Source organism: Apium graveolens, chromosome 4 (assembly GCF_009905375.1).
Source record: "Apium graveolens cultivar Ventura chromosome 4, ASM990537v1, whole genome shotgun sequence".
In the NCBI taxonomy this organism is placed as follows: domain Eukaryota; kingdom Viridiplantae; phylum Streptophyta; class Magnoliopsida; order Apiales; family Apiaceae; genus Apium; species Apium graveolens.
In genome coordinates, this window is record NC_133650.1 from 273,707,592 (window position 1) to 273,720,902 (window position 13,311).

General features: G+C 30.8%; 1 protein-coding gene across 1 annotated transcript; it reads right to left on the bottom strand.

The window, feature by feature from the left end:
• Positions 1 to 8,145: 8,145 nt before the first annotated feature.
• Positions 8,146 to 10,449, bottom strand: LOC141717150 (glutathione S-transferase T3-like). Its single transcript, XM_074519258.1, has 3 exons — positions 10,166 to 10,449; positions 9,463 to 9,868; positions 8,146 to 8,989 (listed from the first exon to the last, which is right to left on the bottom strand). Exons 2-3 carry the CDS (start codon positions 9,859 to 9,861, stop codon positions 8,639 to 8,641), a joined length of 750 nt encoding a protein of 249 aa, XP_074375359.1. The 5' UTR covers positions 9,862 to 9,868; positions 10,166 to 10,449; the 3' UTR covers positions 8,146 to 8,638.
• Positions 10,450 to 13,311: the final 2,862 nt, after the last annotated feature.

Below are 13,311 nucleotides of genomic sequence, written 5' to 3' on the forward strand. Positions count from 1 at the left end.
GTCACACCATAAAAGAATATTTTCTTTGATGAAATAATAAGAGAGAGAATTTTTTTCTAAATAGTTTAGAAAAAGAAATAATGATTAAAATAGTTTTAATTATTATTAGAGCATTTTATAAAGATAAAATGTGGGGCTAATATATATATTATGAAAAACCCTAGGAGAGCCCTATAAATAGAATGAGATGGCTCATTCTAAAACACAATTTTTTTTTGGTTTTGTGAAAATCCTAACCTCCATTTTCTTCCTCTCTCTCTCTCTCCCAAAAATTCTATTTTTATAAAAGCTCGGTTTTATAAAAAGGTTCATCGAAGAGGATCGTTCTTGGTGGATACCGGTAGAGTGCTTCACACACTGAGGAGCAACTGCTAGCACTCCATTTTTATAAAGCTTCGATTCACAAGGTATGGTTACGATTCCTCAGTTTTACTTTTTATACGTTTTTCTATATGTGCGGTATATGGTTTTTACGGAATAAATGTTATATTACGCTTCCGCTCATCCGTAAATTCCCTTCAGTTATAAGTCTGGGGGTTACTAACTAATCACCAAACCTGTACAATCCGATTAACAAATAATAAGGAAATGATTCTAAACTCCTTTAACAGTAACCATGATCTTTTTAGGTTGAAGTATGAAAACAAGAACCACTAACTACTTTATTACAAACCAAATTTAAAATCTTACAAATTCTCTTATTACAAACCATTGTCTAACCAGTTTTAAACTAAGTTCATCTTTTATTCAAACACACACACTAACTATATTCACTACCTGCTCGGGCAACTCAAAGCTTTCTTCCTGGATTGGGATCAACATCTTGGGTATGAGAGGATCCCGAGGCTTGACCCGCTTTTTTACCACTCGAGTCCTGATGGGTTTCATATTCCTTCTTAACTGAAAAGAATAAGGTGAATAACAACAAAAAGGGTGAGCCAAAAATTACTCAACAAGTCCACATAATATATACAGTGTTAAGCAGTTTAAGTGAAACGGTAACCTAGGTAAATCTGCAAATATATAACCCCGCGAGAGTAGAAAGAAGGCCATTACTAGCGAGTACAAATGAACTAAACTGGACACAACTTCGCATCTATATCCTGCTGATAAGCCAGGATACAGTGCAGATCTATATCCCACTATATAGAACTCATCGGGCACCCAGGCACTACAACCCATCTCAAGGATCCGGTTATGTCCCGGTCCTTAGGATTAAGTAAACTTCGTCCCCAAAAGTATCACTATCCAGTCCATGGAATAGCAACTGGAACAATCGGTATGTTTTGATATATTCTAATCACCAGAATATATCAATATTTGTGAGTAACAATTGGAATATGAACAATGAATTCGAATGAAAAGGAGAAATCAAGAATCGAAATGAAATAAGAACAAGAATCAAAAGAGTGCAAGCGTGATAAGAATCTGAAGAAATATCACTATTCTGAAATTATAATAGGGGAAAAACTTGCATTCTGCACGACTCACTGCAATTTTGTCACCTTCGTCTATTACCGACTCAACCTGCCTTGCTGGCTTAGCTTCTGTTAGAGAAATAGACTGGTTTAGTTATTTTGTACTTCAATTGCGTCTTGAACCGACTTCACATCGTTCCTATTGTCTACCCATGCGCTTATGACTGACTCGTATATTACATATTAGCAAGTAAGACTCGATTAACCACATAATACTCATAAACACATAAGCACAGAATCATTTTGATAGTTAAAATAATTTTTGGAATCAAAATCGACTCGCTGATCGCTCAACTGATCATTATCTGACTCGTTTCCTATTTTTCAGAATTTTTCGGATTCGTCTCGACACGCGATTCGACTGATAATCAAACGAATAACAAAGTCAACTAATTTATAGAAGAAATTAGGTCTTAATATTATTTCTAATGAAATTATTTCATTTTTCTGAGTCAAAGGGCTTTCGTTTCGCTCGAATCGGACTAACGGTCTAATTAATATCAATTGAACACGGGTAAATCAATTTATTATTCAATATAAATAATTTTTAAACCCTAAAATAATTTTTAAATAATTATTCAAGAAAAATCAGAATTAAAAATGATTTTTCTATAATTTTTGGAATTAAAATGAATTTATTATTCTTTATTGAAAATTATTTGATTAATTATCAAAATAATTAATCACTTTTAATTAATTAATAAATAATAAATAATTAATAAATAATTGAAAAAATAATTAAATCTGATTTTTTAGAAAATATTTCAGAATTATTTATAATATAAATCAATTAATTAAATAATTAATTAATTAATTTATAAAATAAATAAAACTAATTTTATAATTGAAATAAAGTAAAAATAAAATAATATGCAGAAACATTTGTCAGAAAACTATTCCTGACAAAAACAGATCAAACCCGGGTATTTTACACGGGTCAAAATCCGGGTCGTGAAGAACACGCCGAATTTTGCCCAGAATCTGGCCACCGGTGCAGATTCCGGTGAGCCATTTTCAGGCAAAAAACGGAACCGTTTGGTTAATTTTTAAGCTGGGATTAATTCCAAATCATTTTAGCAATCTAATTCTGCCAACAACATCACGGAATAACCCTCAGGTCACCTTCTCCAATCAAACCGACTTCATCTCCGGTGAAGTATCAATTTTCTTCGTTTGTACATGAAACTTTGATGTTAATAGCTTAAATCAAAGCTTGTTAAATACAGAATCAAAGCCCTAACACCCTATATACCTCAGCTTTCTCTAAATCAAAAACGTACAAATCAAAATTGACTATAAACCCTAGATATCGAACTATCAATTCAAGCAATCGTCAGTAAAATTAATTAGCAGAAATCAATCAGAAATCATCAAATAAAGCTATTCATAACATCCATTTCAACAAATAACCCCATAATCAAAAAGTACCAAATCGGGCATAAACCCTAGAAATCAAAAATCAAAAATAACAACTCAAAACTTGAAATTGATGGAAGAAACAGAAAGAACATATCTAAACCTGTGATTTGAGTACTCGAACTGCTTTATTTGGTGCAGAAATTAGATCAAAATCAGTGTTTAATTGTTCAACCCGAATTCAAAACCCGACCCGGTTCTTGAGAGAATTTGCAGATTTTTCAGATTTTTAATAATTAATTAATTAAAATTTAAATAATAATTAGGCTATTTATAGTAGTGAAATTAATACTCTTAAATAAAATTAAGGCCCTAATTCTACACCTTTTAAAATTAATAAGCCCCTAATTTTATAATTTTTGAGTATTAAAATTTAATTTATAAATATTTTATAAATTAAAGTCCTATAATTTTATAAATTAAAGCCAAAATTTCCCAAAAATTGTGAATAATGCAAAAATACAAAGAAATGTTATAAATAAAAGTCCTATAATTTTATAAAAATAAAAATATGATTTTTGTGGGGTTTTTAACACCCAATGGGGACCGGAAAAGTCATTTTTCGCAAAACGAGAAAATTTATAAAAAACCTAGATGTTCAGAATAATGCGATGGTAAAAACCGTTTGATGAAAAATAAGGCCCATTGTTTTATTTGAAATACCTGCTTTAAAATCATGATTCGGGTCGTAAAACGTTTGAAATGAAAGCTGTAAATGAAAAATAAAATACCTAAAAAATATCTTAAAAGTACCGAGACGACACAGAATGCACGTAACACATAGCAATTAGGGTTTGACAGATAATTTCATATAAATGACACATTAACACACATAATTTATTATAAATATGATATAGTACATACGTAAATTTCTCAGACGTTACATAACATAATCTGGCCAATTTCCGATTGTTCTGAGATATTGTATCTGATGCATCTTGTTCTAACTACAGCTACAGTGTTACATAATTAGAAACGAATGTTACAGTGTGAAGAGAATATGCCTACATTTTCTTTAATCTTTCTAGCCTGATAAGTAAGATGTTTGATGGGACTTAGTGAATGGGCTAGTTCGAATTTAACAAGAGAACAGAATAAAGCAACATTTTTCGGTTATGTGCATTAGAGATGCTGGACTTGGTCCATGCAATCAATCATATCAGAGTTCTTGCATACTGATCAGTGACCAACCTAGATCGTCATCTTATCGTATAATCTGCAACCAAGATTCTTACAAGAAAATTTCAGTTGAAGACGATATGATTTCTTCTGTATCACATGTTATATGTTATATGTGATATGAAAGTACATACAAGACCTGCAATTCTTCTATATCCAAACTTTAAATACATAAGGCAAAGCCTACCAGCAACTTTTTTCTATCAAAACAGTAATGCATTTCTCCGAATCTTAACAACGCCCAGAAAATCAATTAGCTATAAACAAATTTATTCAACCTAAACAAATACTCGAAAATAAACACGAAAACTTGAAAACAAACACGAAAACTCGAAATCACACAACCACAAATTCAAATTCACAATCTGGCTCCGTCAGATCCAAACAAATTCAAATACCACACTTTAAAACAAACCCTAACTCGAATTAAAACTATAACATAGAAATTTTTCAGAAAATTTCTATTCCCTTTCTACCAAATCATGATAGAGACGGACAAGGAGGGGGAAGGAGAGAGGGGGGAGGGGGGACTGCCGGAAAACGCGTCAGGGGATGGGGTGTCAGGGTTAAGTTTTTTTAATATATAATTTGGTTTTGTTTTGGTGTATAGAACTCCAACAGTTGGATTGCTCTAATACTAGTTGAATTTCGTAAGTTAGTTATATTTCACGCGGATCGCTGACGTGTCTCTAAATAAAATCGCATCCGGTTGAATTTAGGAGTGTCAAAAATTATTATTATTATTATTATTATTATTATTATTATTATTATTATTATTATTATTATTATATAATTTGATAACTTTTACATGACATAAATATTAATTAATATTTTTCCTACAAAGATTATTATATTCTAAATTTTAAAATTTATTTTTGAGAATTCAATATTTTTAAAAAAAATTTAATTCATGATTTGGATCGATTTTATCATAAATACCACATTTGTTTTTTCTAAAATTTTTATCATATCACTAAAATCAGTATATTTTAGTGATATGACAAAAATTTTAGAAAAAAATAAATATATTTGGTTTGCCTATTTAATAGTCAAAGAGTAGTTTGACAACCACTTCTAACTAGTGTTTAATCCCATATTGTTGATTTGATATTTTTAAAAATATTAATGAATGATCCAACCATACGGATGTCAAGAACGGTATATTTTAGTGATATGACAAAAATTTTAGAAAAAAAATAAATATATTTGGTTTGCCTTTTTAATAGTCAAAGAGTAGTTTGACCAGTACTTCTAACTAGTGTTTAATCCCATATTGATGTTTCGATATTTTTAAAATATTAATGAATGATCCAACCGTACGGATGTCAAGATCTGTATATTTTAGTTTTATGATACAAAATTTAGAAAAAAATAAATATATTTGGTTTTTTTTAACAGTCAACTAGTAATTTGACCATTACTTCTATCTAGTGTTTCGATATTTTTAAAAATATTAATGAATGATCCAACCGCGCGGATGTCAAAATCAGAATATTTTAGTGATATGACAAAAATTTTGGAAAAAATAAATATATTTGGTTTGCTTTTTTAACAGTCAACTAGAAATTTGACCCGTACTTCTAACTAGTGTTTAATCCCATATTGATGATTCGATATTTTTAAAAATATTAATGAATGATCCAACCGTACAGATGTCAAGATCTGTATATTTTAGCGATACAATAAAAATTTTAGAAAAAAAATAAATATATTCGTTTGCCTTTTTAATAGTGAAAGAGTAGTTTGACCAGTATTTCTAACTAGTGTTTAATTCCATATTGATGTTTCAATATTTTTAAAAATATTAATGAATGATCCAACCGCACGGATGTTAAGATCTGTATATTTTAGTGACATGACAAAAATTTTAGAAAAAAATAAATATATTTGGTTTGCTTTTTTAACAGTCAACTAGTAATTGACCAGTACTTCTAACTAGTGTTTAATCCCATATTGATGTTTCGATATTTTTAAAAATATCAATGAATGATCCAACCGTACGGATGTCAAAATAGTTAAAATATAAATATTCAAATTACTTACATTTTTCCATGAACTTTTTTTTTGACAATTTTCATATCCGTATGGTTGGATTATAATTTAAAATAAATACAAAATAAATTGTAACTCAAACTATAATTATTAATTGAATGATAAATATCTAACTACCATAATAATCTTTTTTGCAAGAACTAAAATATAAATTTCGTGTAAATTTTATTATATATTTTTTCCCAAAATTTTCCGCCATTTTTAAAAATAATTCGACCGAAATCGGTTGAATTTAGTACAAAATTCGTTGACGGGAAAATTTCCTCCATTTATTGGCAAGACTAAATTCGACCGAATGCAGTTGAATCTAGGAGCACGCCAAAACTCAACCTTATACGGTTGTATCTATTCGGTTGTAATTAGTAAGGGTAAATTCAACCGAATGCAGTTGAATTTAGGAGCACGCCTAAACTCAACCGTATACAGTTGTATTTATTCGGTTGTAATTAGTACTAAATTCGACCGCGTAAATACGACCGTATTTAAATACGACCGCATGCGGTTGTATTTAGCCGCACCCTTAATTTCAACCGAAAATGGTTGAATTTGATGTCGGTTATATTTGTGCGGTTGTGTTTAGCCTTATTTTCTTGTAGTGATAGTATGATTGAAAAAATAATATATTTTATAATATTTTTATGCAATATTTGTACTTCGAGAACATGAGGGTTCTTTAAAATCTCCAATAAAAAGTGGTTTTCATAATATAACTAACTCTTTTTAATATATATCATCAATATTTTTTATAATTTAAAAATTACTTAGAATCTGATATATATGATTATACTTGAGCAGAATATTAAACTTGTTAAATGCTGAATGTGAAAGTACTATAAATAAATGTTTAGAATATTAAACTCGCTAAATGCTAAAAGTCAAAGTACTATAAATAAATGTTTACTAAGCATGAGAATTAATACATTAGTACTCCCTCCGTCCCAATTTGTCAGTCTTGTTTGATTTTTGATGGTCAAATTGACTCAATTTTGATCGTAAATAAAAATTCATTCTTTCATTATTTTGAAAAATTAAAATATACAAATAAAAGTAGATTAAACATACTTTCTAATGATATAAATTTTATAAGTATTTTCGATATTATACTATATGAAATTTTCGGTCAAAATTGGGTTAATTTGACCGTAAAAAGTCAAATAAGACAGATAAAGATAAATTGGGACGAATGGAGTATAAAAAATCAAACATATATGGGATGACTTGTCGAACTTCTCACAAACATCAATATACCACTGTATAAGTCAAATGACCAAATCAAAGTTATAAAGCTCATATGTAACCTAGTATTTTCCCTTTAGAAGAATGAAACTATAGATGATGCTGATGCATGCATATAAAAAGGCAATACGTACAGTTCGTCTGGATATTAAAGAAATATGGATCTTCCAGAGAGGCATGTAAACAATTACATTCTTGATTTTAAAAAGAAACATTTATTACGTTCTTAATTTCAATTGCGTCATTCCTGAGTTTAGTTGTACACAGACGTATCCAGACAGGTTTATCGGTGCAAGATCAATTGCCGATAACAGTCGCTAAATTAATCGGAGTAAGATTTATTTCAAAGAAGGGGAACCGAACAAGCCTTTGTATCTCGCGCCGTAAGGAAGAAAGTAGTATATATGTACTAAGAGCAACTCCAATGGGGTTCCCCATTTTGAACCCCTAAAATAAAGTAAAATAATGTTTACTTAAAATATAGTAACCAAAAAGTTAGTTTACTCCAATGGTATTCCCTATATTGGTTTCCTATATTTTCAAAAGTACTATTTAATTGATTTTTTGAATTTTGAAATGCCAACGACTATATTTAAACGATTAAATGCCAACGGCCATATTTCAACGGCCATATTCCAACGGCTATATTCCAACAGCTATATTTTAGTACATATATATAGATGATATTTCAGTTAAAAGTCCCAACATACTATCGCAATATACTTAAATTCATTCCACAATGTCAAACAATCTACAGATTATTCATGAGTTGATGAATGCAGAAGAAGAAGAAGCTGAAGCTATACTAGCAATGACTGATATTGCTTATCAATATCATCAACACCATAGAGCAAATATGGTATCACGTCATGGCAGATCAATAATAAATCACCGCATGTTCAATCGGAATAGAGAAGAAGGTCATGCTAGACTTTATCATGATTATTTTTCAGATACTCCAACATACCCGGATGAATCTTTTTGTAGAAGATTTCGGATGCGCCGATCATTATTTTTACGAATTCAAGAAATAATTACAGTCCATGATAATTATTTTACTCAAAGAAATGATGCTGTGGGAGTTTGTGGATTATCTTCTTTACAAAAGATGACAGCTGCACTAAGGATGCTTGCATATGGAACGCCCGTTGATGCTATTGATGATTATGTAAGAATTGGCGAAAGCACGACAATTGAGAGTCTGAAAAAATTTGTTAAAGCAATTGTCAAAATATTTGGTGAAGAATATTTGAGACGACCAACGAATGAAGATGTGGCTAAATTGTTGGCGGAAAACAAACGTCGCGGCTTTCCTGGAATGTTAGGCAGTATTGATTTAAAGCTGCAATGAATTCAACATCTTTTGCATCCTGTTCGATTTTTTTTAAACGTTTTGCAGCTTTTTTACCCATTGGTCGTTCCATTTGTTCTTCAATTTCGTGGACAGGAGTGCCAATAAACTGACTTTGAGCACTTGCAGAAGATGCAGGGCTTTCAAGAGGAGATTTTCTGGTTTTCTTTTTCAAAGTTGAACTGAATTTTGGGCAGTTTCGCAATTCTGTCCAGCATTGTATTAACTGGAAGGTCTTCTTTTGGAGGGTTGAATACATTGTCATTGCGTCTCGTACCTATGAATGGTGCAGAACAAAGAAAATAAGCTTAGCTATATAGTAATGTTGCACATGAATTTCGTGTTCCAGTCATGATATGCTGTGAAGCTTATTAATTTCATGAGAGGGTACAACTCACAGGTTTATAATGTCTGGAATAATTCTTGACCCCTGGTCAAGATTTAAATCAAGACTTTAGGCATCTAAATGCAATGTTCAGAGGCATCTCTCTCCATGAAACTCAACCTCGGTTAATTAACAGAAAGCATACTAGATCAAAGCATTTTTATATCATTATGCCCCCAACATACATTAACAGACCAGTCTGCCTATAATAAATTATTCATAATAAATCAAACAGGCATAAAATCCTACTGCTACTACTAATGTAATTCCAAGTTACAAAACTTTAACAAAACAAACACAAAACAACGATAACGCAAGGTTGGTTGTACACTGCAATTAAAAAAATATGAGAATTTATAATGTACCTTGTCTTGTTCGCTAAGTCCGCTTTGATTTAATTCTTGAACTTTATTGTAATACCCGATAAATTTGGACACCGAACAATTTATAATGGACCACCGATGAGACAACGAATTAGCTGTCCGATCACTAGAAAATGTTTTGTTCTGATCGTAAAAGGCTGTAATTCTTTCCCAATATGTTTGATGTGTTTGATTACTTCCTTGTATTGGATTCATACTTATGTTTCGCCAAGCAGAAACAAGTAAAATATCCTCCTCGGTAGAAAAATTAGTAGCTCTACCCTTTTTTTGTTGAGTACATTCTTGTGTACCAAATGTAGGTATTTGGGAGAGGATTTGGGTTGAATCAATATCCTCAACTTCGTCAACGTTTCCATTCAACAAAGATGTAAAGTATGACATCGTTCACCTATATGTAAAATCAAATTAATTGGATTTATGCTTGTAAAAATGGAAAGAACTTAGATGCACTCATTATAGTATATATAATGCATCTGGTAAGTTCCTAATCCATGTAATCAAATCATTAACTAAGAAGATCAAGTATATCAAATAAATTGAACAGAACAGAGATGAGATAAACATGTAAAATGGGGCTTCTATGCATACTTAATCAAGATTAATTACTGTACAATTTCATACATAGATATAAGAGTATGTTTTAATTTTTGTTAAAAAAATGACAGGCATAAATTATGGTTCATACCTTATTAAGCAGACAAGTCTTGAATAGTCTTGAATTGATGCAGAGGACTGATGAAGAAAAAGACTAGATGTGATTTTAGGCGGGAGAGGTAATAGAGCGGGAGATGGAAGCGGGAGCTGAGCTGGAGAATATAGGGGTGTGAATTTTGGTTCCCAAAACAAGGGGATGAGTTTTCTCTCTCCTAAAATTTTTTGGGATGAGGAGTTGCGTTGGAGGTTTTTGCTCTCAACCCCTATAGTCATCCACCTGTACTGAATATAGGTAAGAAATATAGCCCATTGGAGTTGCTCTGATACTATTGGACATTGACTTCCAATATTCTGGTCTTGGTGCTACTTTAGTAATAACGAACATGTTACTTCATCGAAGCTGGACCACTGCACGTGATGAAAATAATACGCACGAGTATAAATGAGATGTCACTTCCTTTCTTTACTCTAGCTAGTTCAAATTTAACGCTGTTTCGTCATTGACCTAAATATGTATTTGTGATATAGTATATATTGAAAATTGTCTGATCAAAACGCTTTTGACCTATCATAGTATGTGTTCTTCTTCTTCCCCACACGTGATAATAATCAGCTTAAAAAATCGTTATCTCACTTGTTTGATTGTTTGAAATGAAATCGAAAGAAAAATAAATAAAATTTTACTCTTTCATCACTGGATAAAGTTTTAATGATTTTCATTCTTTTCTTCATTACTTTTCAAACAATTCTAACTAAACTTCAAACCCATTTATTTTAGAGAAAATGCTACATTCTCCTTCTTCATTACTTTCCATACAATTTTCATCGTACATTATTATTGAGAAAATATATACAAAGTCCTTGAACATAAAATAGGACAAAAGAGGATGTGTTATAGGCACATACTGATTGATGAGTTATAAAAATCTTATTGGTGGAGATTTTTGTGAATACAGACAGGGGTCCATTAACTAGCTCTCAATCAATATTTTATGGACACATCATCAAACACTAACTTTTAGTATGTATCCATGGTACATACTAGAAAGATCCTGATAATATAATATCATACTGAGCAGATTAGTGAAAATGTAGGTACAAAGGTGATGAAAACCAGGGGCGTTTTTAATTTTTAATTGAAGAGCATATTAGTATATCAACTATCAACTTATTTCACGTTGGAAGATTAAAGAATGACTGAGAAACTAGGACTGCAACTAAAATACTGAAAGCAACAAGGAGTTTAACAAAACAAATACCTGATCATTAAGAAGGGTTGACCAGATACATACAGAAACCATATAGGGGATGCAATCTACTGCAATATGGGTCTGCCATGTGACATTTTACTTTGAGAAAGATAAGATAATTAACAATGTAGTTGTCTAATTGTCTACTTAATTGTTTAGTGCACTTTTGAATCTTCCGCACCTTCTTGCTTGCCACCCATTTTCATATGTAGATTTATATAACTGATCCTCGAACACCTTTCAGTTTCAACTAATACTTGACCTTCAGTCGTTACTTGAATCATGGTCATCACTGACTTCATACACGCTGTTACTTGGAATCTTATGAAATTAGCAATATTATCAAACAAACTTCTGATCAGGACGGAACTGGAAATTGAAAATGAGCTGGGCTTGACAAGTTACTAGCCGGGTTTAGCATATAATTATGCAGAAATAATTCAAAATATGTATAGCTAATAGTATATTTTTTCCAAATCCTCATGGGCTTAAGCCCAGGGAAGCCCCTCTGTACTTCCGTCACTGCTTCTAATCATGTTTTGGTTATTCAAACGATTTTTTATATGGTTTTTAAGTATTCTGCATGTACCTAAAATTAGGTTATCCGAACTCAATTGTATGTATAGGTAAACATGTACAGGGACCAAGGTTGGTACTAAAAAAATTTTAAAATTTGTTGGGCATCTTTTGTTTATTTTAACAATCAATGTACTACTAAATTAATATTTTAACATGGTCAAAACACTACATGAAACAAAGTTTAAACTAGAGCTGTTCGCGAATCGAGCCGTTCGCGAACAAGCTCGAACTCGGCTCGTTAAGGGCTCGGTTCGGCTCGGTTCGTTAAGGGCTCGAGCTCGAGCTCGAACACAAAAATGTGTTCGTTAAGAAAACGAGCTCGAGCCGAGCTTTTGGCATGTTCGGCTCGAGCTCGGCTCGAGCTCGGCTCGAGCTCGGCTCGAGCTCGACTCGGCTCGATTCGGCTCGAGCTCGGCTCGGTTTGGCTCGAAAAAAAATTAAAAAAAAATTATTTTTTATATATTTAATTATTATGAATTTTATTCAGATTTTTTATAAATATTTTTAAATTATTGAACTATACGAATGTCAAAATATATATTTTAGTAATTTCAAAAAATTCACATATTAAAAATTAATTTTTTAATTTGATATTTTAATAATTAACAAGTGATTTGACTATTACTTGTAACTAGTATTTATTTCCTGATCGGTATTTCGATTTTTTGAAATTATTTATTAATGATCCAACCGTACGGATGTCAAGATCTATATATTTAAGTGATATAATAAAAAATTTAGAAAAAATAAATATATTTGGTTTGCTATTTTAACGGTAAACTAGTAGTTTGACTAGTACTTCTCCCATATTAATATTTCGATTTTTTTAAATTTTTTTATGAATGATCCAGCCGTACGGATGTTAATATCTATATTATTTAGTAATATGACAAAATTTTTAGAAAAAATAAATGTATTTGATTTGTTATTTTCACAGTCAACAGGTATTTTGACCTTTACTTGTAACTAGTGTTTAGTCTCATATTAATGTTTCAATTTTTAAAAAATATTTATGAATGATCCAACCGTACGGATGTTAATATCTATATATTTTAGTGACATGATAAAAAATTTAGAAAAAAATATATTTATTTTGTTTATTATTTTGACAATCGACCAATTGTTTGAATAGTTGTTAAAACTAGTGTTTAGTCTCATATTAATGTTTTAATTTTTTTAAAAATATTTATGAATGATCCAACCGTACGGATGTTAAGATCTATATATTTTAGTGACATGACAAAAGTTTTATAAAAAAATAAATGCATTTGGTTTGTTATTTTAACAGTCAACCGATGTTTTGACCTTTACTTGTAACTAGTGTTTAGTCTCGTATTAATGTTTTGAT